Source organism: Ochotona princeps, chromosome 12 (genome assembly GCF_030435755.1).
Source record: "Ochotona princeps isolate mOchPri1 chromosome 12, mOchPri1.hap1, whole genome shotgun sequence".
Classification (NCBI taxonomy): Eukaryota; Metazoa; Chordata; class Mammalia; order Lagomorpha; family Ochotonidae; genus Ochotona; species Ochotona princeps.
In genome coordinates this window covers 62,173,889-62,200,544 of record NC_080843.1, presented here as the reverse complement: position 1 = coordinate 62,200,544, position 26,656 = coordinate 62,173,889, and the positions used below count along the sequence as shown (strand labels likewise).

The 26,656-nt window shown below is 44.2% G+C and overlaps 1 protein-coding gene across 1 annotated transcript in view; it reads right to left on the bottom strand.

The window, feature by feature from the left end:
* Positions 1-26,656, bottom strand: part of FLT1 (fms related receptor tyrosine kinase 1) — a 172,720-nt gene that overhangs the window by 63,548 nt on the left and 82,516 nt on the right. The window contains exons 11-14 of the mRNA XM_058670920.1: positions 25,689-25,803; positions 16,742-16,850; positions 8,656-8,964; positions 3,725-3,871 (exon numbers count right to left, since the gene is read on the bottom strand). Coding sequence (XP_058526903.1) covers positions 3,725-3,871; positions 8,656-8,964; positions 16,742-16,850; positions 25,689-25,803 — 680 coding nt within the window. The remainder of the gene's footprint in view (positions 1-3,724; positions 3,872-8,655; positions 8,965-16,741; positions 16,851-25,688; positions 25,804-26,656) is intronic.

Below are 26,656 nucleotides of genomic sequence, written 5' to 3'. Positions count from 1 at the left end.
TGGGCCGTCCTCGACTGCTTTCCCAGGCCACAAGCAGGGAGCTGGATGGGAAGTGGAGCTGCCGGGATTAGAACCGGCGCCCATATGGGATCCCGGGGCTTTCAAGGCGAGGACTTTAGCCGCTAGGCCACGCCGCCGGGCTCACTTCATGTTTTCCTTTTAAAATGTATTTGAAAGGTAGAATAACAGACCAAGGAGGAGAGGCAAAGAGATATTATTTGCCAAATGACTGCAACAGCTGGAGCTGGCCAAAGCTGGGAGCCCAGAGTGTATTGTGAATCTCCCACATGGGTGCAGGGGCCTAAGTACTGGTGTCATCTTCTGCTGCTTTTTCAGGAGCATTATCACAGTTAGGTTAGAAGTGGAGTGGCCGGGACTTGAACAGGTGCCCATAGAAGATGCTTAATGTGCCTTAACTCTGGCACCCATGGTTTTTTTTTTTTTTTTTTTTTGTCTGTAGGGACCTCCTGGATGCATTCCTTTGCTTTGTCTATCCTCTCATCCCACAATGATTTCATGAACTTTTTTGTTTAACTGGGGCCTGCACGGTAGCTTAGTGGCTAAAGTCCTCACCGTGCCTATGTTGGGATCTCACATGGGCACCGGTTCATATCCTGGCTGCTTCACTTCCCATCCAGCTCTTTGCTTGTGGCCTGGGAAAGCAGTCGAGGACGGCCCAAGGTCTTGGGACCCTGCAGCCACAGGGGAGACCTGAAAGAAGCTCCAGGCTCATGGCTTCGGATCAGCTCAGCTCCGGCCATTGCGGCCACTTGGGGAATGAACCAGTGGACGGAAGATGTTTCTCTCTGCCTCTCCTCCTCTTTGTAAATCTGCCTTTTCAAGTAAGTTTGGGGGATAAGGGGATTAAAACTCCAGTTTCCCAGGGTCTCTTTGATCTAAGACCCTCTTGGCTTTTGAGGATGCTAATTCAGAGGGGAGGTACTGCAAGTGTGCTTTCAGAAGCTGTTCACTGATTCGCAGATTCTGTCACCCACGCCCAGCAGCGACACTAAAATGACGAGGCATACTCTGAGGGTCTGGGAAAATCCCGAACCGCAACCGGACCCTTCACTGCCAAAGGCGGCTGCGTTTAAATCCTTCTCTCCACTGCCCCTTTCCCCATTGGCCTTAGCTTTCCTCCCCGCTTCTCCAGCCCTCTCTCCGCCACCCTTCTTCCTGCCCGTCCTTCTCCTCATCCCGACTTTCTCCGTCAATAATTTCCTCTCCTCTTGCTCCGGCCCTCGTTCCTTTCCCCATATGTCTTCCCCTGCCCTATTCTTCTCATTCCAGCCCTCGTTCTCCTCCCTGTCTTTCTCTGTTGTCGTCCCTTTCTCTGTTGTCCCAGTGTTTCTCGTCATCATCCGTCCGTCCCTCCAGCTTTTATCGGCTACTTTTATATCATTCTCCACCAATCACTTTTCCCCGTGGGTCCACTTGGCGCTACGTAATAGGCCAGTAGCAATGATATAATCGCAGGGAGGGCATCAGCCTATCCCTGTGACTTCCTGTTTACCTGCTGGGGAGACCAACTCCGCCTCCTGGCCCTGGGCCAGCCGCCATCTTGCAACAGCCCCCCCCAAATCCCAGCAGTGGCTTTAGCACCCTGCTTCCCACAGTGTTTTTCACGAATGTGTCAACATTGGTCACATCACCTTACCTTCCGGACACTTTCTCTTCTGCTTCATGGATTACAGATACTCTGAAGGTCCCTTCAGCTTTCACAATTCTAGGATGTAAGTTCAACACCCACCCCAAATCCAGGCACCTGTGCTACCATATGAACTTACTGAGGAGGGAATAAGAGTCTCTGAAAACCACTAATTCGCTCACGCATTCATCGAACCTTTATCGATAGCCATATATTATGTTATGCCACATGTTAGGTTCTGAGGACTAAAGAACAAGATCTAAATATGACACGTTAGATACACTGCCTGCCCTCTGGAGCTGAGACACATGTCCATTTGTGATGAAAACAAACAAACAAACAAACAATATTGTGGATTTTTTTTCTAAAAAAAAGAAAAGAGAAAGAAAGACAAAGCTAGAAGAAAGGATTTTAAAAGTGTTTTACCATAAAAAACTGATAAATGAGGAGATAGTTCACTTGATCGGACATTATACAATGTATACATGTAATAAAACATCACAGTGTGTTCCCCAAATATACACAGGGTGATGTCAATTAAATATGTAAAAAATTATTTCAGAAACAGTCAATGAAGAAAGCAGCAGAAACAGTCGTGGAGAATACAGTCACAGGTGGATGGATAATTATGAAAAACACTGTCAGTCAGAGACGAGAATGGTTCATAAGTCATGAAGACGGAAGGGACCTCACCGAGGACACCCAATGCGTGTCCTAGCTGCCGGGTGGGCCTTAGACAAGTGGATGGTCCTCCAGCAAGAGGATGCAGGGAGAAGGAAAGCAGCAGGGGAGGAGGCAGACAGGGTACACCGTGGTCACCAAGACCTGGTGAAGAAGCAGAGGCTGAGCACTGAGTGGTCAAGGGTCTTCCCTGTGGGCACTTGAATTTCATCAGACTGTGTGATGAGGAGCCAGCGAGGGTCTGGGAGCAGGAACTGACCTGTTCAGAGCTGCATTTCGTACAGCTATGGAAACCAGATACGAAGAGAGAAAAGAGAAGCAGAGAGACAAATTCTGGGACGACCACAGAGGTTTGGAGGATGGATAATGAACTCCCCAACCAAGGGGGTAACTGGGAGGCAGAGGAAACAGGGATTTGAGAAACAGAAACTATTGAACCGTGCAACCTGCTCAGCCTGGTGACGGATGAGATGAGGAAGTTGAAGAGGTCCTCATCCTCTCGTCTGGACAGTCAATAATGTGGATGGTATCAGTGTGGGAAGGTGCCACTTGACGGAGAAAAATGATGTGACATGATTGGTTTTGCGTGTGCTGAGTGTCAGAGGCCTCTCCAAGACATCTGTAGTTATCTTAATACTTAAGAGTTGCATCCCAAGCTCATTCCATGCATTGGAATGCAGATGGAGGCCTCACTTCGAGCAGAGGATTTACATGTTACTAAGTTGCTGAAAAACTGAAAATAAGTGGTCTCATTCTATTTCCAATACAATCGTTGATGAAAACTGTCAATGAGATTAAGTTGACTCTTATTTAACCATAGAATTATAAGTAGTTTTATTAATACTATTTTGAAAAGAAAGCATGAGAGTGAATTTAAAAGGTTCTAAGCCGCCTTCTATGAACCTCATAAATGCTCAGTGCTAATACCCTTAGCCGAGAAATGTCCCCCTCACCCACCCAGCTGTCAAGGTAAGCTGAACCATACTCGAAGCGGCTTTCTCATTTCTTTTGGAACGTGCTATGGAAAGCATATTAGTTGAACAGACTCTGCAGGACTGTTTCTTTAGGGCTGGGAGCACAGTCTGCCCAAGAATAAACCTAAATATTCTTCAACCAAAGTTGGTGGAGACAGCATCAACAAGTTCATGGCAAGTGTTCGTCATGAGAAAAAAACATGCGTGGATTTCAAATTCTTTGCACCCAAGTGAACTTCTCTTTCAATTCCATTTTTCATCAACTTTTAAAGTCTCGCAGTACAAGAAGGAACCACTCAGTTTTTGTGGCTCTATCAGCGGGTGCTGTTAGAAATCTCGGGAGGAGGTGCTGGGAAAGTTAGGGAGGAAGAGGGAATGAAGAAGAGGAGGAAGCACAAATACAAGGGGGAAAATGTCTTACCGGGTTCTTGCTGTATTTTGCGGTTGTTTTTAAACCAGGTTATCTGAGGCTCCGGGACACCGCTAGCATGGCAGTCCCACATGGTTGAGCTGCTGACGGCCACTGTGTGGTCACTCAGGTTTCGCAGGAGAGATGGCGCTTGCTGGTCTGGTGAGGAAAAGAGAGGGGCTGCGATTACTCATCGGTTTTCTGCTTGTCTGGTTCATGCAGGTGTCACCATTTACACCATCAGTAGAGAAAGGTCACGACTCACCTAGGTTTTCACTTGCGCTCTCGTCCCTAACTTTCCACTGGTCAACCTACTGCTTCCTCTTTAACAAGCTGTTACAACAGGTTCAAATGGACTAGAACATGTGGGGAAATCAAGGACTAGACTCTATGTTACTAGACTTCAAGCTAAAGATTTTTGCTTGACCAAGTCATTTCTTTACCTCCCCCCCCACCCAAGGGAAAGCTTTTCTGAGACCCAAGGATTCTGTACACCGTTGTAAGAGCATGAATAGCATCTTGTGGGGAGGCTTGCAATGAGTATCTGCCTAACATGCAGACAGCCGTATTGATGGGCAAACTGATCTTATATGTATTCTTATTGATGTCTCTGTGACATCACTTGTGTGTTACTCGATTGCCAGGAACCTCAATCAGCAGACCACACAAGAGAATTGCTTGAACTTCGAAAACTTTATTGATTACTTCCTTCCTCCATTCCCTTCCCAAATGCAAGTCACCGAAGCATTAGTTCAAGAGGCAGAGGCACAGGTCTGTCGTTTTTGCACTATATAATAGTACAAATATTGTGTTTTATATTATTTTCTCTTAAAACATACAAATATGGTACAATACAATTTATTTTAATAAAATGCTAACCCATATAGTACAACAAAATGAATTTAATACATTAAGAGGCAATACATTACAACACGAAAATCCCACATAGGAACGGCAGTACCCCAGCGAGCACAGTGTATCTGAAGGAACAAAGCAGCCGTCAGTCCTGCTGATGTGTGTACATTCTAATTAGGCGGGAACTAAACTGGAGGCTCCAGCTTCCGATGGATAAGAAAATAAAAATAAAAACCAGTCTAAACATTCGTCCCATCCTCCCAAATCCTCCCTTTTCCCTCCTGTTACAAATCTGGGGACAGAAATCAAAGAATTTCAGCATCACTTACGCATTGTGTGGCACTGGCTTCAATTCTACAGTTTGAGCTTTTTCTGGTCATGTGTGATTCCTCATCTCAGTCTACTAGTGCTGTGAAAGCAGCTTAGGAGGGATTATAATGCTACAAAAGATGATACATGGCAATGGCTCTCATTCCTTGTCCCCGTAGGATTCTGCTGAGTCCCCAGACCTTTCTCTCTCTCTCTCTTTTAATTCCTGTAGGTAAACTGTCAGGATTAGCATTGGTTAAAGCCATTTAGAAATCCCAGATTAAAAAGAATATGATCATAGCACTTTGACACTACGAGGAAGAAGCAGAACATGACATATGTACTCTCAGTCAGGAGACAATTCTTCAAGAAGCTTTGATTCCGTAGCTCACCATTAGCTTTCTCATTTTACACCAAGTGAAGCCAGAAGGCAAAACAAACGAACGAAAAAGACTGTTACAGGAAGTATCCTGATTCTTCAAAGCTTTCTCAACCATAGCTTGGAATGAATGCTAACCAATGGTCCCTTAACCTGTTTCAGATCGTCTTTCCCACTCTGTCTTGCTCCCCTAGATAGAACCATCACAACACTCCCGTGTGTGCGCTCCATGTGACCTAACATCTTTCCCTAACTGAAAAGGCAACCTAAATCAAACCTTCCACTCATGATGACTCGCACAAGTTTGAGCAATACAGTTCTGACATTTTAACACAGTAAGGAACCCCCAACACATCAATAACACATGACAACATCATAATGAGCATTACCATAATACTGTTTAGTATCTTAAAGCCACAAGCCAAATTTGACATATCTCATGAAAACCTCAGATCCAGTTCAGTTCATGAGTTATACTTTTAACAGCTTCTTCTGGCACATTGACAAGTTCCCATGCATTCAATATGATGAAATAATCTGCCAGAGTTTACAAACTTTATACAATGGAAGTCTGAATACAGGGCACACAACACCCAAATTATTTCCACAGCTACACACCATAACATCCTCAATACAGCCAAAATTTGGGTTTCCCCGACAGGTGGATTAGAAGAACAATGCTTATAGAGATGAGAACACTGTATTCGAACAGAAATGTCATGAAGAACTCCCACAAGCCCTCTTTGTACTACAGAGACTTCAGACAACAGGAGCAGCAAACAAGGCTACAGAACGTACACAGACCTCCAGGGAAAGACAAGCTTCACATGGGCCGGGCTCCCAGTGGCTTTTCCTCCACACTACTTTCTGAAAAAGGTCCTCCCGTCACAGGTCTCAGCTTCGGGTGGAAATCTGACTTTGTCTATTCCTACTTCATCTGTTATAATCATCATCATCACCATCTATTTTGACATCTTAAATAAGAAAGGCACTTTAAATTCATCCTCTGAAACCTAACTTACTTGGTGCAAGTAGGAACCTGCTTTCTACACTTTAGCAGAGTGGAGCTGATCCCTGCAAACTAAGGAAATGAGAACAAACAGAACACGTGTGCTGGTTGTATTAGGCAGCCAAAGACAGTGGCCCACTGAGTTCTTTCATTTTCCGATGTTTTGGCCCCGGAGCTCTGTCAGATCCCACAAAACTGTAGCTTCTATACTGGGATCAGATTGGGACTGAGGGACCAGCCTCATACCCCAGCCTCATACCCTGAGTCCATCCTGGCCTCCATGTGTGGCTCTTCTAGACTTTTCCAATGGTTTTCCTTGCCTCACCTCCAACATCAAAGAGAATAGTGAAGAAAAATTTAAACAAAACTAACCCCAATCTATAACTTCTTTTTTAAAAAAGAACCTCTCCACCCCAGAAGGCTGAATCACCCTGTGGCCAATTAATTACTCCGTGGGATTCTGAAATCATCTCTCAGAAGTACGTGACACCATGTTCTATAAAACAGCGGCAGTCTCTCCTCCTACGGAAATGGCAACCAAGGGAAGCCCATGGAAGGTTCCAAGGAGTCCAATTCACTGTTCTTCTTTTATTTTATTTTATTTTCCACAAGTGATCTGTCAGTCATCCCACTTGCTTTTTTAGCTGGAGGAAAAAAATGGACACCCCAGTTCGGTAATCCTCAGGCAGTGATTTCCGGGAGGAAAGTGGTGACTTAGAATGAACAAAGGCCCCAAATGGAGGAGCCACAGGTAAAATTTCAAGATACAATTGATTATTCTTTCCTTTGGGCTGACAACTTCCAGGTTCCTCATTGTTTCCAGAGCATGTGGTGCTCCATAAAGCTGGCATTCTGGGGAAATGCTATTGTTTACTCTTTCACACTTGACAAAAGCAATTCCCACGTGAAAGACCATTTTAGCGTGGGACAGGGGCTGTTACTTACAGGAGGAAACAGTCGGGTGAGTTCCCAAGCTCACAAAGTTGTCGTAGTGTCACCTCCTATTGAGCTGTCCAGCCACGCGGTTTCTTAGCCATGACTATTTTGGTCATCATAGCTTTTTTTTTTAAAATCCTATCGTTCACACAATTTGCATATAACAATCAATCAATCATAAGTGAAAACAACAGAACAATGCATATTAAATCAGTGAAAAGGTCACCTTTTCCTCCAATGCAAGCTCCAACTAAGAGATTCTGACCTTTATTGATTTAAATGTGAATTATAAAACGACTTTAAATTTTGTTTCTGTGGTTTGCCATTTCTTCATTCCATTTAAAATAAAAAGGTTTATTAGCCTTTGCAGGTGAGGCAACTGGACTTCTCTGCGTAGACAGATTGAAAACTGGTATTTGGAAGAATGCATTGAAGCTTTGACCATGACAACTGGTTATTTCTTTGATAAGGTGATTGTAATCTATCTTGAATGCCATTGTTTGACAGGATACAGCTCTTTAAAAGAATAGCAAGGGGATACAAATACTTCAAATGGGTGCTGTCACATCTGCGCAGTCCATACTGAGGCCATGACGAGGGAAGGCCCCATGAGAACACTGCACAGTGATACAGACAGGGGTCATGACCTAGAATTGGCAGTGAGCGGGAGGAGGGGCCAATCTGGGTGGTTTTCCTAATTCACATGCTAATCAGCTCCATGATCTCTGAATTACACCAACATCTTAGACTCCTGGGGCCCGTTCTAGAAACTCCAGTTGCAGATGAATGTGCTTAGAGTTAAAAAAAAAAAAAAAAAGTCAGAAGAGGAAGCATTTTCAAATAAATAAGCATTATCACTTGCTATCCATGTGCTATTTACAAGTCAAGAGCAGATGAAACAGTACAAAACCAAACCAGGCAGCAGTCCGACAGTCTCCAGTTCAGCTGTACTCGTCCCAAGCTGGAAAAAGGAACTCATGTCCATCTTTGGCAGAAACCAGCATTGGCTTAAATTATTCAATTTGTGCAGCTTCAAAATGTAACAGGGAAAAGAGGCTGGCATCAAAGTGGAAGGGAAAAGAATCAGTTCGTGGTTGTTGCAGATCAGGCAGGCACGAGAAGACAGCAATAGCAAACGAAATGAAAAGGCGCCCAGAGCAGGCAGTGCAGGGATCCTCCAAATCCAAAACGTGCACCAAGTCGGCCCCGGGGGGCAGAGCCCACGCGGACACCTGTGGGCTCTCTCCTATCCTCTCCCAACTCATTTTGGGAGGAGCATCTCCTCTGAGACTGAAGGTTAGCCAACAGTGATAAGAAATCAAGCTGATATGAGACAACTGTGACTTTTTCAATGAGTCCTTTAATGGTTTACATTACTTTGTTTGGTACAATCATTCCTTGTGCTTTTAAATTTGGAGATCCGAGAGAAAACAGCCTTTTTGGTGCAGTGCTCACCTCTGATTGTAACTTCTATCTTCTGCAGGGTCTCTTCCCCCGTGTATGCGTTCCTGGCTCTGCAGGCATAGGTGCCTGAGTCGTCCAGGGACACGTTCTTGATGAGGAGATTGAGGGTAACGGAGTGCTCCTTCATGACGGCCATTTTTTGCTTGCTAATACTGTGCCGTATCGTTCTGTTGTTAACTGTTCGCAGCAAAATCCAAGTCACGTTTCTGTACAAGAACTTGTTGACTGTGCAAGACAGCTTCAGGTCCTCTCCTTCTGTAGGCATTTTTTCCAAGTGAATGTGAAACCCATTTGGCACGTCTGCAACAGAAGAATAAAGAACTTCAGTTCACAGAACAGTGAGTCTCATTCTGGACTAATAAGACACCTTAAGAATCGTTCCAGGGGCTTGGCAATGTGGCACGGAGGGGAAAGCTGATGCCTGCAATGCCAGCATCCCACTGGGGTACCGGTTCAAGTCCCAGCTGCTCTACTTCCAATTCAGCTCCCTGTTAGACACACTTGAGAAAAAAAGGCATAAGCCTTTGGGTCCCTGTACCCATATGGGAGACCAAGAAAAGGCTTCAGGTTCCTGGTTATGGAGGGGCCAAGCTCTGGCCATTGTGGATATCTGGGGAGTGGGATGGAAGATCTTTGCATCTTTCCTTCTCTCCATGTAAACCTGCCTTAAAAAAAAAAAAAAAGAAAAAGAAAAAGAAAAGAAAAAAGAGAAGAATCCTGAGGGTCCAACACAATAGCCTAGTGGTTAAATCCTTCCCTTGTATGTGCTGCCAAGATCCTATATGGGTGCCAGTTCTAGTCCCATATATTCCACTTCCCATCCAGCTCCCTGCTTGTGGTCTGGAAAAGCGGTTGAGGGCAGCCCAAGGTTTTGGGAATCTGCACCCACATGAGAGACCCGGAAGAAGCTCCTCACTGGCTCAGCTCCAGCTGTTGTGGCCACTTTAGGGAGTAAACCAGCGAACGGAAGATCTCTCTGTCTTTCCTTCTCTGTTGTATCTGCCTTTCCAATAAAAAGAAATCAATCTTTAAAAATACTCCTTATATATGTGTATATGTTATATGTATACTCCCTGCCGGTGCAGACCCTGGGAGTCAGGAGTGACAGCTCAGATCCTAGGAATTCCCACCACCTACATGGGAGACCTGCCTGGCCTTCACAGCTCCCAACCCTGGCCCTGGCACAGTCTGGGCCATGGCAGGCATGTGGAGGATGAACCAGCCATAGAAGTTCTCTTTTCTCCCACTCATCCCATGCCACTTCCTCTCTCTCCAAAAAGATCTATCTAGCTTATCTTTCCTTTGAGAGGAAGTGGTCTGGCACAGCAGGTAGGCAGCAACTCCTTCTTTCCATCAGAAGTGAGGCAGGAAATGCAAACCAGGGCGGCTGCTACAACAGCACTTGCCTTCCCTTTTTTGTCCCCCTCCCAAGTCACTCTTGAAAGTAGGATGTTTTTTCCAACCTGGGATGATAATGTTGTTTCCCATTTCTTTACTGCCAATACTCCAACCTGTAAGTAGAAATTTGAACTGGACAAACGATCGAAGCCACATAAATTTAATTTGTATTAAAACCCAAATTGTCTATGGTCAAACTGACGCAAGGCAGCTTACAGCAAAGTGAGAACAGGAAGTCTCAGTGGCCCCCTGTGGCCCTACGCTTGCCCAGTCCCGCTCTCTCCTGTGGCCCTGGGTTAATTTTCCCGGACTTTGTTGCTGCAGTGGCTGCAGAGGAGCCAGGTACCTGCTCAGGACACTTTTTATGGGGATGGCTCCACTCAGACACACGGAGCACAAGTCAACTACCTTGGGAAAATCACTACAGTGCAGGCGACAGGGAAAAGAGAATGAATTTTCAAAGCCAAATGTGCTCTCAGGAGCATCTGAGCGTCTTCTGCAGGCGACTGTGCCATAAAAAGCCCTTCCTCCAGGGCTGATGCTTAGCTAATTGTCTCCCTCTCTCAACAGCTTCCCGCAACATCCCGGTAGTCCTTGGCAGGCAGACGTGGAGGGTCCAGAGAACTGCGGTGTCATTCTGACTGCTTCTCAGAAGCAATTAAAAAAACAAAATTCACTGGCTGCTGGCCCTAAACTGAGCAGCTCTCAAAACCCTGCCACTGCTCGTGGTAGCTCTGTATTTGAGCAGAGCTTGGGCCAACATTTCACAAAGTCCTTTGAAGATGAAAAGCCCCATGGTATGCTGTTATTATTATCATCCTTTCCACACAAAGCTATAAAGAAACCTTTAAACCTTTAGGGGACAATAGTCCAAAATTAGCTATCATATCAACTCTTTCCTAAATCTCACTTTGCTTGTTTTTCTGATTTTTCTGGGCTTTGGCTTTATTATAAAGTGTCACGTCTGAAGGAATGCCAAAACATTCATTTGAAACCTGGGAGTGGGAGCTGTCGGTGGCTTATGGACTGGGTCAGTGGTTGAAGAGAGGAGATCTGGAGAGGGTTTTGTGCTTTTCTGACGCAAATGAAAGAATGTGTCCAAGGATACAAGAGCAGCCGATCGTCATTTTTAACCTAACAATAAAGTATCAGAAAGAATCCTGTAGTTCAGCATCTTTTAACACTCTGGACCTTCTCCAAGCCTGGGGTGAACCATCAGACATCAACCTGACACAGAGGCGAGGGCAGAGGTACTGTATGCTGGTGGCAATCAAACCATTTCTTAAAAGCCCACAGCTTTTCCCATTTATGAGGTCTCATCCTGGTGGGCAGAATCCAAGAGAGCCCAGGTAACACCATTGAGATCATGTAGCGAGTTTCTATTTACTTTAGTGATTTGAAACTTCCTGTGGAAATAGCTCACAGGTTTCCTGATGGAAGATTTTGTTTATCTTTGCCAAGCACCACCAGGAATCTCAAAATAAAATGCATTTAGTGACATTGGGAAACCAGGCAGATAAGGCCGAACAGTTCCTGTTTGACCCGCAGTAATTGCTAACACACCCATGGTCATGCTGAGTGCCAGCAAAGCAACACACACACACACACACACACACACACACACACACACACACACACACAGGAAAGGACCAGAGCCCCATCCATTTTGAGTCTGTTTCTAATGTGGGGGACCAGGTTACTGGAGCCAAGTGGGTCTCTGTTATCAGACAGTGATTGGAAGCCACAAGCTAGTCCTCAGGAGAGCCTCTGCAGAGTTCTCTTTTGATCCATGGAAGAGGATAAGTAAAGTGTTCTCAGCTGTTTCTCCTTCATTCATGTTTAGTTTTTTTTTTTTAAGCCTGAGTACAAAAACTGACCCAAGTTAACAACTACCTTGGAACCAGCAAAGAGAAAACAAACAAAAATCTCCCCACACGCCAGTGTCGGCTGCAGATGCAGCACCGCCTTCAGTGGCACCAACGCACACTTGTCCACCGGGCCCACAGCACATCTGCAGCACCTGATGAGGTGTCACAGAGAAGACACTCGATCCAGGGTCAGGGGAATGAGTAATCCGGTACAAAGGTACACGTCACAGGGCGCACACTGACGCCACTGGATCACATGTGAGGATTAAGTTCATGACGGAGATTATCTTAGGAATTTAGAAGGATGCAAGTTCTCATTTGTCAGGTGGAAACAAGAGGCTTTCCTGCCACTGAAAAATTACAATATAACTGCTCTGAGAAGGAAATGAGCTGTTATTAGAAAGTTTTACTTGTTCAAATGGATGTTGTGTACAGGTGAATGCCAACATTTAAAATTGAAGCAGTTGGGAATTTTAAAGATTTATATATTTTTATTACAAAGTCAGATATACAGAGAAGAGGAGAGACAGAGAGGAAGATCTTCCGTCCGATGATTCACTCCCCAAACAGCCACAACGGCTGGAGCTGAGCCAATCCAAAGCCGGGAACCTGGATCTTCTTCCAGGTCTCCCACATGGGTGCAGTGTCCCAATGCATTGGGCCGTCCTTGACTGCTTTCCCAGGCCACAAGCAGGGAGCTGGATGGGAAGTGGAGCAGCCGGGATTAGAACTGGAGCCCATATGGGATCCTGGCGCGCATTCAAGGCGAAGACTTTAGCTGTTAGGACACGCCGCTGGGCCCGCAGTTGGGAATTTTAACGACTATCGTTAACCAATTCTTATTAACTTCGAAGGCAACTCTGAATTATTAATGTGCATCAAAATGTTTGTTGTAAAAATGTACCTGAGAGAGAGAGAGAGAGAGAGAGAGAGAGAGAGAGAGAGACAGACAGCGCACAAACCCAAATGCGGGTTACTTCCCTGGGAGCAAGGGTGGGAGGAGGAGGGCAGCAACTCAATCAGGTGTGTGGGGTGGCATGGATCCAACTACTCAAGCCACTGCTGCTGCCTTTCGGGGACGGCTGGCACCATAAGCCAGAGCCTGGCATCAAAGCCAAGCATGCTGATAACGGATGCAGATATCTTCACCAGCATCTTAAACACAAAGCCAACCCTGCCCTCCGCCCTTACAGTATGTTAAAGGGGTAATGCGATTGAAATGAGGCACCAAAAACATCCAAATACAGAACAGTAAAACCTTAGTTAGGCACTTTCAAATGATTGCTTGAAGTGACTCATGTACAAACACTGAACAAATACACATTCTTTTTTCCCCCCACCAGAAATAGGCAAGTAAGGTGCAATATTCCTTAGGGATCTTTAGTCTCATCTCCAGGGAGAATGCATCTCATGACAAACGCTTGAATAAGAGAAAACAAGGAAAAGCAAATAACGAATGCAAACAAATGCATTTACTAGCCCCAGTCAAGCCAGAACTTTTCAGGACTGAGAGAATGCAGAGGAAGTTATTTCAAGTAACGGGGACTTCATTGGCTCACCTTGTATTCCATTTTAAGACTGAAACTCATGGGGACAGCACTGTAGAGTACACTGGGTTAAGCCACTGCTTACAGCGCCAGCTTCCCATAGGGGTGCCAGTTTGAGTCCCAGCTGCTCCACTTGCAATCCAGCTCCCTACTCATTTATCTGGGAAAGCAGCAGAGGATGGCCCAAGGGCTTGGGTCCTGGTACCTATGGGAGAGGCCCGGATGAAGCTGCTGGTTCTTGGCTTTGGCCTGGCCCAGCACTGGCCACTGTGGCCCCTGGGAAGTGAACATTGGAAGGAAGATTTCTCTCTCTTCTCTCTGCCTCTCCCTCTCTCTGTAACTCTGCCTTTCAAATAAACGCATAAAACATTCAGGATGATCATTGTGGCGCAATGAGTTAAGTGAGCACTTGGGATGCTTGTACTCCATAGGGGAGTGTGTAGGTAAGTCCTGGCTATTCTGCTTCTGATCCTGGGAGGGAGAAGATGACGGCTCCAATGCCTGGGTCACTGTTGAGCTGCATGGGGCTCCTGGCTTCAGCCGAGCCCAGCAGTGGCTGCAGCAACGCTTTAGGGATCAAATCAGTCAACGGCAGATGTGTTTTTGGCTCTCCCTCTGTCGCTGTCACTCTGCTTCTCAGATGAATTAACATGAAAAAAGATTAAAGCTCATGATTTTCTAGAGGAAAAGGATTGTAATCTTCTAGTATATTCCAATTCTATTATCATCCTTCCTTTCTATATAAATTTTGAAATCTACATGAGAAATTATCTGATGGGATGACAGGTGGGAGAGAATTTCTGCCTGTTGAATGTAGTGGGTAACCACAAAATCATCAGCCACAGCCATTCTAGCAGCAAGACCATGCAGAGAAAAATGATGCAGTCCTTGTCTATTTTCCAGAGGGACTATGGCCTATTTTTATTTTTTACTGGTTGTTATTTAGTACAGTCATTAAGCCTTTGATTATAACAGAGATTAAAACGATATCTCGGACCTGGTGCAGTAGCCTAGCAGCTGGAGTCCTCGCCTTGCACGCCTAGGATCTCATATGGGCTCCGGTTCTAATCCCGGCAGCCCTGCTTCCCATCTAGCTCCCTGCTTATGGCCTGGAAAAGCAGTGGAAGATGGCCCAATGCATTGGGACCCTGCACCCATGTGGGAAACCTGGAAGAAGCTCCTGGCTCCTGGCTTCGGATTGGCTCAGCTCCAGCCGTTGTGGCTGTTTGGGGAGTGAATCATCGGACAGATCTTTCTCTCTATCTCTTCTCCTCTCTGTATATCTGCCTTTCCAATAAAAATAAATAAATCTTAAAAAATAATGTGTCTAGGGGCCAGGGTTACGGCATAAAGGGTAAAGCCTCTACCTGTAACTCCAGCAACCCATATAAGTGCTGGAGTTTAAGTCCTGGTTGCTCCAGTTCTGATCCAGCTCCCTGCTCATGTGCTTGGGAAAGCAGTGGAAGACGATGGGCCCCTGTACCAATGGGGGAGACACAGCCTGGCTCAGCCTTGGCTGTCGCAGCCGTTTAGGGAGTGAACCACCGGATGGAAGAGCGCTCTCTGTCTTTTCCTCTCTCAATAATTCTGTCTTTCAAACAAAGAACAAATAAATCTTTTAACTGTGGCTACTAGATATTCTTAAATTATATACATGGCTTATATCTCTATCATATATGGGTGATTTCAGGGAATAAATTTGTCCATCACAATACTTCTGCACTTTCATTTTGATGCTAGGATATATGTAACTTAGCATTCCTTTTTTGTTGTTGACAGAAATGTCTTCCTAAATGCAGGCATAGCTGGCTTGTGTCCACAAAAGGCCTGCGGAATCACTGAAGTCCAAGAAATCTGTAGCAGGCTAATTTTTAAGCTGAGGATTTTCTGTGGCCCACAAATCATGCTACACAGATCCAAACAGTCCTGGGCACAAAGACGGGCATCTCCCCATTCCCCACAGAAAGATGGCTTCACCATCATCCCTTTCGGTGTTTGGTAGCAAGCCGAACCACATTGTTTCATTCTTAGTGCTCATTCAACTCTTGCACATTTCATGCAAATTCGGAAGAGAACTTACTCAGTCTTCTGTATTCTAAATCAAGAGGGTGTTGATCACGGCTTTGGACAATATCCCGCTTCCAGTCGCATAGGAAGGACAGTTCTAACTGTTGTATTTAATTAGTCCAAGTCATCAGAGGTTAATTACAGGTTCAATCTGTGTGATGTCTGTCGAATCTTTCTCTAAATGAGGGTATGGATGCCAAGTTGCTCTCTCTTCCGCTTCTCTGTGCACCTCTCCAAGTTCTATTTGGAAAAAGGCAGGTGCTTTCACACTCAACAACCTCTCTAGTTCTTCCAGTTCGGATATTCTGGAAAAATTTACTCAAAGATTTCTCCATGCACAGTTTTCCCTGGACTTGGCTCGATAGCCAGAAGCCTCTCCTGTCATCCAATTCCCTGCATGTCTCATCAAATCAGACCTGCCCATTTCTTTCTAGAGCCTTCTAGGCAATTTCTTCAGCCTGCCCAATGGTGGGAAGTTTCCAGAGAGTTGGCAGCCTGCCCAGGCTTCCTCAGAAATTGGGGGAGAATGGAGCCAGGCAATTGTTTTTAGACTTTGAGTTCCTTACTTCCTTCCTGTACCCATGGAGGGACAGAAGAGTGCCATTTGTGTATCTTAGAGGTTTTCAAATTTGCAGAGACCATCATATTGAAGAGTAAAATTCCTTAAATGCTATAAACCTGGCCCAGTAATTGTTGTTAACAAGATGCTTTCAGATTTCTATAGGACAGATTTGTTGCTCCTAAAAGACTAAATAACTTAAGTTGTGAGCTTCTTGGTTGAAAGGACAAAAAGTCATCATTTTATTATAGTTGGTTTTAATTATTATGACTTCACTTGATGATAATATTATTATAATCGGTTACTGAACAACCCCTGTGTGCCAGACCTCCACGAGGCACTAAAGGTAGTTAAATACTGGACATGCAGATCCCACATTCCCAGCTGAGCCTGGGAAGGGAGATGTTCCCACAGAGCTCTAAAAGAGAATCCAGGGAAATGGCTCTTCAGGAGCAGCCATGATGTTCTAGAATGATATTCCTGAGAGCAAGGATGAAGGTACTCAGCATTTGGCAATTCTACGGAATCAGCCAGAAAACAAAACAAAACAAAAATCATTGGAGCTGCATGTGTACTCAGAGCAAAACAAGACCACAGGGGCCACCAGGTGGTCTCTGGCCATGGGCTCTGTGGCTTACCTGTGACATAAAAGCTCATGTTTCTTTCCACAGTCCCGACTTTATTGGAGGCCACGCAACTGTAGATTCCAGAAATTCTAGAGTCGGCCACGACCAAGGTGCTGGCGATCTGTGGAAGAAAAGGCAACTTTAGCTAGCAAGAAGACAAGGGACCTTTGAGCACCCCATGTGCCGGCTGAAGTTTGTAACGATTCAGCTAATCCATTCATTCAGTAGATAGGATGGCCTGCGTGAGGGGTCGGGGATAAGGACGGTTACCAAACAGTCCTCTGCTTGCTGAGCCCCAGCAAGAGCGGGGAAAGTAACAGGAAGCCAGGTCCTCAGGAGACCGGGGCCTGTGACATCCGACTCGCAGGAGGTTTCAGGCTTATCTTGTGCTGCTGGCCTAACAATCACAGACCCGAAGCCGAGGTGTGGGACAGCACGTCCCACCCCATGAGGTGGTCAGCTTCTTGTCAATGAGAGGAACAGGTGAGGCCCAGGCCTTCCCTTCCCTTTTGTTTGGCGACCTGAGACCCCGGGGCACCGTGAGCTGGGCCACCAGGCTCTGTCATGGCCATGTCTAGGGAGTAAGGGCAGAAGAGACAGTCTGGCAGAGCTGTTGCTTCTCTGTATTCAAAGAAAGTGGCATGCAGTTCGGAATGGTCCCGAAGGAAAGACTGAAATAGTACACTAAGATGTGTGTGTGTGTGTGTGTGTGTGCGCGCGCAAGTTCCTATATTTCTCACCCGTGTTAATTCCTAACCTAGAAAATAAAGACCTAGTTATCAGGTATTAATTGTAGCAATGATTTAGGTATTATATTAGGTATATATTGCGTATTAATTAGATATTAAAACTGTGGTATTTGTTCATATCTAGAAAAACAAGACAAAGCCACATATAGTTATATATATGTACCATATATACATAAATACATATATACTACTAACATCATTAGATTTTATTTGGTGACTTAGTCCCCATGAGAACATTAGTAGCCAGGTTTCTATGAGTTTCCAAGCATTTCTCAAACCATGGAGTCCAAGAAATAATGAAACAAAAAATTTAGACAGCTTAAAAACATGCCAGATCCTCTTTTAAAGAAAAAAAGTGGAGTTATGAAACAAACCATGCTTCTTAAGTGTTCTTAAATTGAAGTCATCTTTACATGAAATAGTAAAGCAAACTTCCAGTAAGGGTGAAAAAGAGAAAATCCTAGTTTTCCATCTCTGAAACTACCAAAGGGGAGAGGGAAACAACAAATCCAGTGACCTGTAAACCTCTGCAGCTTCTCTCCTGGACCACAGATACCTGGCTGTGCAGTTGGACAGTGTGTAGGTTGTGTGCACGCTGCCAGACCACAGCGTCCCAGCTGAGCTGTAACGATCACGCGCCTCCCAGGCTAAAGTCATGTACACACTGGAATGTGACTGTGAACTTTCCAAGGTGGTGCACGTACTGAACAAGTATCTGGGTCATTACAAAGGTTCCTAACATTTTCCATCTTGCTGAATAACGTGCTAGGCAATTTATTTGTGTTCTCTTATCCCACCTAATAAATTAAGCATCTCCGTCTTCAGCCTTCAGATGAGGAAGACAAAATATATTCTACTTTTTTTTATTCAGCACATTTATTGCTTCAAATTCTCTGCACTCATCACTATGGTAGAGTAAATATTATACCATACTTTCTCTTTATTTGGGAGGATTTGTTTAATTATATCTACTCATAAATTCTTGCTGCATAATTAAAATTATTGGCAAGAAAATGTCTGCAAAGTGTGACATTTTTTTCCTTCAAGTCAGTAGACATGACTAGTTCACAGAAAATGTGTAGTATGAGAATTTTATACATGAGTTTCAGCTTTCTGGCAATCAGATGAAACTTACCTTTTAATTGCATTTTTCCACGAACTTTTTGACAGCCCTTATCTTGAGTGATTTTCAAGGAATTGCTCAGATGTTTGTAAGGAAGAAAGATGAGAAAGTACTAATCCCTACTCTTTACAACCACTGAGGTGATGAGAGAGAATTTCCCTACTTGGAAATCAGATACATGGTGTTCTCTTTGGAAAAGTCACACTCCTACAAAGGCAAACAACCAGGAGAGAGGAGTATGGCGCACAGCACATATCTATCTTTGTTTTGATTATCAATCTTGATAAGAGGTGGGAAAAAAATTTCTGAAGAGCTGTCTCTTATTAACGATTGGACCTAGCATTTATGAGTCATGGAAGAAAACGAAAGTGGTTACAGGTTTGTCAGCAGCAAGATGAAAGGGACTGACAGCAGGTGGCAAGTGCAGGAACAGTGGAGATCATCAAATAAGACTGCACCTGCGAGGAAGACCTGGAAGAAGCTCTTAGCTCCTGGCTTCAGATGGGTTCAGCTCCTGCCATTGTGGCCATCTGGGGAGTAAGCCAGCGGTTGGAAGATTTTTTTTGTCTCTCCTTCTCTCCATAAATTGGATCTACTCTTTCAATGAACATAAATAAATCTTTTTTAAAAAAAATAAGGCTCTATCATCTCCTGGTGTCATAGGGATGTGGGAATCATTAGCTTTCTGGCAGTTTCTGGGGAGTTCAAGGGAAGCCCCTTTCGGCTCACCTATCAGCTCAAGCCCTGTTCACAGAGATAAATTCTGAAGTGTATATCCTACTGGGCCTAAGTAGACTGAGATCCTTAGATTTATTGTTGTTTAGTAACAATAAGAGGGAAACCCATTTCTCTTGGTACAAGGATGTTGGAAATTAAGGACAGCAATGATTTTTATCTCTCCGTTGAGAATATGAAGTTGCCTTCAATGGGTTTCAAGTCTACGAGAAGTTAATTCAGAGGTACACGTTTGCTGTACTGGAGACTTGTGTAGGTCATCCAAGAATGCTAAATTTAGACATTTCATGTCTTCAACCAAAGTTTGTATAGTTCAGAATTTCAGTATCACCACAGAATAATATTGAAGTGTCTAGAAGGGAAATGAATTGAGAAAACTTGATGTGCCAGATAGTATCACATTGAAGTCTAATTTCACTTGTCTGAATGATACTTTTCAGAAGAGACACTTTCCTCACAGTCAAGCCTGTCTCAGAACTCTCTTCAAGTCTTCTGTTAAAACAGATATAGAAAATGATGTTAATGGCAGTGTCCTGGATACTTCTGTGTCACCTCTGTGGTGCACCAGACAGTATGCAAGGCATGTTACATGCACTCTTTAACACTCGCTAGAATCCTAGGGTATGAATGCATTTTCCTATCATGCCAAGAAAGCAACTGAAGCTTACGGAGGTTACACGAGTCACTTGGAGACAAATGCCAGGACCAGAGTACTGACTCCAGCGCTTAATGTTCTTGCTCTCTGCCTTCAGCTGCTTCTCGCTCTAAAGCTTGAATTGGAAAACTCCAGATCTATCGGTAAAGTTCTATCTACTCTTCAAATTGAGGTTTTCCTTGAGAAAATCCTCTTTAATCAGTGGAGATGGGTCATGAAAGCTAAATGCTACTAGATACAGACATATGGGCATTTATCATGAACAGTAGGCTGTTTTTCCAATAATGTTCTGTGGATTCACAAAGTTGTCATTGAAGAAAAATTTTAAAAATTAGGTTAAACATAGCCTACATGCAATGTGATTAAAAAAATATATCTATCTTCCTGAGACATATTTATAAATTAAAACTAAAATATGCTTTTATTTAAAAAAAGACACTCTGCAATTAAAGTTTATAAGTTATACGGTCAGAGTACAGGGTTCCAGTATGAGCTGAGTAGCAGTGACATTTGGCTGGACTACAAGATAATGACCACAGTGGTAGTCATGTGTGAGTCTTGAGTTAAGGGACAAATTGACTCTTCAACACTCGTATCCAAACGCTATTGATTTAAAAAGGGAAAATGAAAATACTGTAACACAGGGATGAGGAACATCCAGACCCTGAACTGTGCAAGGTTGCCAAGGCAGGCAAGCATAGGTGGCACTCAAAAGCCAATACATTTACAGCAGGCTAATTTTAAAGTTGATCATTTTGTGTGGTTCACAAATGATGTCAATGTCCACATGCTCTTGGCAGAAAAAAAGGTTCTCTAACCCCTACTCTCACAAATGGAGCATTTCATATTCAACATCAACATAAATACTTTCAAAGACAAAGTGCCAAAGTGTGGTAAAGCTGTGTTTGACATGTATGGTATAAAGCACACCAAGAGATGGCCAAGCATATTTGTTTTTTGTTAGTTCTACCATTTCTCTTAAATGAAAAGAAGTGAAAGAACTGAGGCAGGGAAAGAAACCAGAAAGTGATACAGTAAAATTACAGAGACAGAGGTTTGGTGCACCGCCATGCCACGTTAAAGTGCCTGGGCTTGAGTCCCAGCTGACAGACACCCAGGAAGGCAGGTGGATGGTTCAGGTTGCTGTCTCTCACTTGGGAGACCTGGACCGAGCTCTCAGCTTCCAGGTATTTGGTGACTAAACCAGTGAATGGCAGCTTGGTCTCTCTCTCTCTCTCAAATAAATTAAGTAAAAATGACATCTGAATGTTAAGGCTCACACCAACAAGTAGATAAGTAGTAACAATTTCTTTACATTTACTTAAAATTTCCAGTGCTTTGTTGCAAACACATCAACTTACAACATGTACAAAATTCAACTTGGTTGTTATAGTGACTCAGGGTAAGCAGCCCTTCAGGGAGATTTCCAGACCAGTGGGATTCTGTACTTTTAAAAGCTTCATTTTTTTATTATTCAGTTTTATTACCTTCACTTTTGGGGGGCACCTCTACTTTGGGGGTGCACTTCCACATCACCTGTAGGACCTTATGGATTCAAGGAGTAGAAGCAGACCCTTCAAGTCCATCCTCTGGGCTGTTTTGTGATCCAGTAATGCTGATGAAAACCACGGTCAAGGACTACGGGTTGGGAGTTTCTTCAAGTCCCTTCCTTCCTTCCCCTTTGCGCAGCATTAGTAATCTGCCACTACAATGTCATCGGAATCTCACAGAATTGGATGAATGGTGTGTGTGATGTGTCATGTAGCTCACTTTCCAGAACTAGCTTTAACAAACCTATATATGGAACAACAATTTTCATCTTGGAGTGTTTCTAAGGTAGTTTCCTTTGAAGTGTTTCAGGAGAAATCTAAATCAATGTGTAAAGGTCATGGAAGAATCTAAAATTAACATCGAGTGGCACATTTGAGCCAACTAATGGGAAAGTAGAACACGAGGAACAGAAAACGTCGGGGTGTGTGTGGGATCTGAAGACATTGATACTGGGTGATGGCTTTATCTCGCACACTTTCCAAAGTGCCCTCAAAATGATTTTTTTTTCTTTCAAAGATTTATTTATTTGAAAGGGAGAACATTGGGGGCTGTGGGATTGGATTGGAGGCGGGAGAGAGGGGGAGAAGGAGATCTCCCAAATGACGGTGACAGCCAGGGCCAGGGAGGCTGAAGCCTCAGGCCTGGAACCTCACCTGGGTCTCCCACACAGGTGACAGAGACCCCAGGACCTGGACCAGCTTCACTTCCTATCCAGACTCATTAGCAAGGAGCTTGAGCAGAAACAGAGCGGCTGGGATTCCAACTGCAGCCCCAACAAGGGATGGGGAATCACACCAATCATGCCACAACCCCAGCCCTCTCCAAAACAATTTCAATGGAAATGTTGTTAAAACATCAACATTGTCCCAATTCTCCAGTTTCCATGCTGTGGCACATTGTTTCCCGTGTGTTCTCTCTAACACAGGGCTCCTTCTGCTTCCCATTCTAGCTACAGACCTACTAGCCTGGCAACCCCATTTGGACAGTAGGCAGGCCTCAGGTATGCTCTTGGTAATTCCAATTAGTGATTCACTTTTCTTAAATCTGGGTCAAGACTAGCCAGTAAGGAAGTGAAATATTATTGTCCTCCATAAAGTTATTTAAGTTAAGCAGAAACAAAACAAAATAAGACAAACAAATCAAAAGCAAGTCCCTGGGCCTGATGTGGTAGCCGAGTAGGTAAAGTCCTTGCCTTGAATGCTCTGGGATCCCATAATGGGAGCTGGCTCTAATCCTGGCTGCCCTGATTCCCATCCAGCTCCCTGCCTGTGGCCCAAAGTCTTGGGACCGTGGGAGACCCAGAGGAGGCTTCTGGCTCCGGATCAGCGCAGCTCCGGCCATTGCAGCCGCTTGGGGAGTGAATCATCGGACAGAACAGTTTCCTCCCTGTCTCTTCTCCTCTCTGTATATCTAACTTTCCAATAAAAATTTAAAAATAAAATCTTAAAAAGAAAAAAAGAAAGCAATCCCTGAAATCCAACAGATTCCTCTGGGTGAGTACCACCCACTGACAGGTAGGGCAGGACGGCTGGACAGGCAGATGATGTGCCTGGAGAAAGTGACCACCACAGACTTTCACTGACATTCTAAAAATGTAGGGAAAATAAGGGCGCTGCACATAAATTAGAAAGAGCTCAATTTCCATCACATGAAAGATATATATATTCTTCACACACACACAAACACACACACACACACGGAGACATTTAGTAGATGTTAAAGTAGTAAGTTCTCCTAAATTCAAGACACAGAATTATTTACTGCAAGTCTCATGGGTCATAATGGGACGTGTCATACCACTGCCTACAGTCTATGCACCTCTTACATATTTCAATGCTGATTAGAAACAGTACTAAATATTTTTTTCGCTGCAACAAAATTGTTGGACAAATAGTCTTCATTCTACATGATCACAATTCATTGGGGATTTGGGTTATATTTATATAAGAAATCTGCCGTACTAAGGTCACACCTTGCAAGGTCTTTCTTGCGATATATTTTTTTTAAAGATTTATTTTTATTACAAAGTCAGATATACAGAGAGGAGGAGAGACAGAGAGGAAGGTCTTCCATCTGATGTTTCACTCCCCAAGTGAGCCGCAACGGCCGGTGCTGCGCCAATCCGATGCCGGGAACCTGGAACCTTTTCCGGGTCTCCCACATGGGTGCAGGGTCCCAATGCATTGGGCCGTCCTCCACTGCTTTCCCAGGCCACAAGCAGGGAGCTGGATGGGAAGTGGAGCTGCCGGGATTAGAACCGGCGCCCATATGGGATCCCGGGGCGTTCAAGGTGAGGACTTTAGCTGTTAGGCCACGCCGCCGGGCCCTTTCTTGTGATATTTTAATAGGAAGTGACATGAGGCAGCTATCGTAAGTTCCATTTCTGTTTTAGAAAGGCAAAGACTTGTGGTTTTACAGACAGTGGCAGAACCCTAGAGAGAGAGATTAGTGCCAACTGTGTGCAAAAGTGCATTTATGATCTATAAAATTGCAAGACAATCAACTCTTCTCAGTTCCTTCACATTTCCACATTATTTCCTATCGAAAATAGTTGTAAAGAAGATCAACAAACAGGATGAGGCTTTACTCCTGAAATTTAACTCCTACATTTTTACTTTACATCTGGCAATTGGCAATGCATCCATGTAACATGGTTTGTGAAGGGAGAAAAACAAATCAGCACAATTATGGCATCCTGACATTTTTCTAGTATTCTGTGGCAACTCATTTGCTGTCTACTATGCATGAATGGAGGCAATTTCTTTTTGTTAGAAAAATGTGGCATCATCTAAATTAAATCTTTGGCTTCTAGAGTTTTCCTCTAAGTATTCCATTAAACTGCTGTCATCAATTGCTATTACATTATGGCGCGGGAGGGCGGGGGTAGGTGTTAAACTACTGCCCATTAGTGTGAGAGATAAAGAACTGTGAACATTTATACCTCTCGTTATGGTTACAAAAACTGTTTCTAAATCTTTGATTAAAGCAACTGTTATCACTTTAATTTTGGTATTGACTTAGCCAGCTAGGAGAGCACAGGGGGCGTTTGGACTAAGACCTTGATCTGTTTCTCATTTACACTTAAAAGCTGTGTGGCTTCGGGGTAATCACCTTATCACCACTGTGCGTCTCTTATCTTTAAAAGAACATAACCACACTGGCCTACCCAAGAACGAGTTTGACATTAGCATGTGTCAGAGAAGTTTTCTGTGAGGAAAACAGAAGTTACTGGTATGGTTACAGCCTACATAGAGAATTATGCCACCTACTCCATCTTCAAATGCAAGAACTACAGCTAAATCAACAGATCAGCACAGCCAAGCTCCGGCAGAGAGTGGCATCTGTGACATCAGTGTCTACTCCAAATCAAATCAGGTGTGTGTTAATCGACACTGCAGCAGCTTTCTTACAGCACCCCTAGCCTGTGCCTGACTAGTCTGATCCCACAGGGAAAAAAAAGTCACCAGATCTGAGAGCCGAGGAGGGACTGGCTCCCAGTATTGCTGCGGCTCACCGGGGACAAGAGCAGAAAATGAATGGTTCAAGAGTGGCGGGAGAAACACACACACACACACACACACACACACACACACACACACACACACCTGCTGGCTCAGATTAGGACAAGGAACTTGGATGAATTATCTTCACATTATCTCAGCAAATACAGAGGAAGAAACACATCTGAAATGAGAACACCTGCGTTTTCCCAGAAGTGTTGCCCTAGCCTCTGTCTAGCGGGATCCTACTTGCAACATAGCTGAGATTTCTTAGTTCTGATTACACATTACCACCTGGAGAGGTGCTATATGAGCCCTGGGCGCCACCCACAGAGATCTGGATGGAACAGTAATTGGTCAAACTGGTAGTCAGGAGTGAGAAGCACTTCTAGGGGACTCATCTGATGGGCAGGAGGACAGCTCTGTCTCTTTGCTTGCAGCGTATGCATTCTATCATGAAATTGGAGGCAGAATGGAAAAGACAAGGCTGCTCCCTGTGGAGACAGATTTCAAATACTGTCTTTCTCCTTCCTGAACTTTAGCTGGCTGTATCACTCACTTCTTTCCCCACAGACCTAGAACTAACTGGCTGCTGGCAGAGGAGATACACAATAAACATCCCGGTGCTCACTGTCACCCACCGTACCTTATTTTTTCCTTCTATGACTGCCATGCGCTGCGTGATGCTCTCAATCTTGTTTCCTGTCTTGCGGGTGGGATCCAGGATGAAGGCTCCTCCATTGTTGGAACAAAAATCATGCCTGCAAGTAAGAAGAGGAGGCCGTCATCATGTTGCTTTGTGGCACAATCCAGTCAATGGTGACAGGTACACGGAGGCCATTGAGTCAGTCTTCTGATAAAGTCACATATTTTACAGGAATCTTTTCTGATCAAGACTTTTCTGTCTTCAGCCTCAAAACTTTAAAAACAGTAAATGTATTTGCCTAACACGAATGAAAACCCACCCCAGTTTACTGCTCAATATCCTTCCTCTTCTGACTGTTAAATATTAAAGAAAAACACATAGAATAGAACATTCAATGTCTTACTTTTAATTAGTTCCTACTACAAATAACAAGCAAACACAGGGGAAAATAAAGTTACATTAATCAGTGGAAACATCAAGAAAATAACAACATTTCACATCCACAAAAAGCTGGCTTTTCATCAGAATATTCAGTTGCACAGCAAAATTTTTCCAGGGTTAATGAAGTGCATATGGAAATAAACTTCACAGAGTAGTTACTAATCTCAGTCTATTTTCAAGTTTTGGGTATGAAGGCAAAGTGTAATGTCTCAGGCCTCAAGTGTTTAATGAGAAAATTAAAATGTTGTTGTAACTTCTCTCTAAAGTCCATGACATGGCTCTCTCTTTTGATGTGAAACGTGTTTCACCCTTGGTGCTTATACCTTCTGGACTAGAATTTCCCTCAGCAGAAAGCTTGCTGGCCTCAAATCTGTCTATGACTTGGGCAGATTCTGGAGATTTTTCAGATAGGGAGTAATTCTGTAGCCAGTGGGCAGAATGAGTGGACGAGCCTCAGGAGCCAAGAGAGAGCCCCCAAACATGGGGTAAACAGACTTACATGAGGGAGGAAAAGGCAGGGGGAGGGA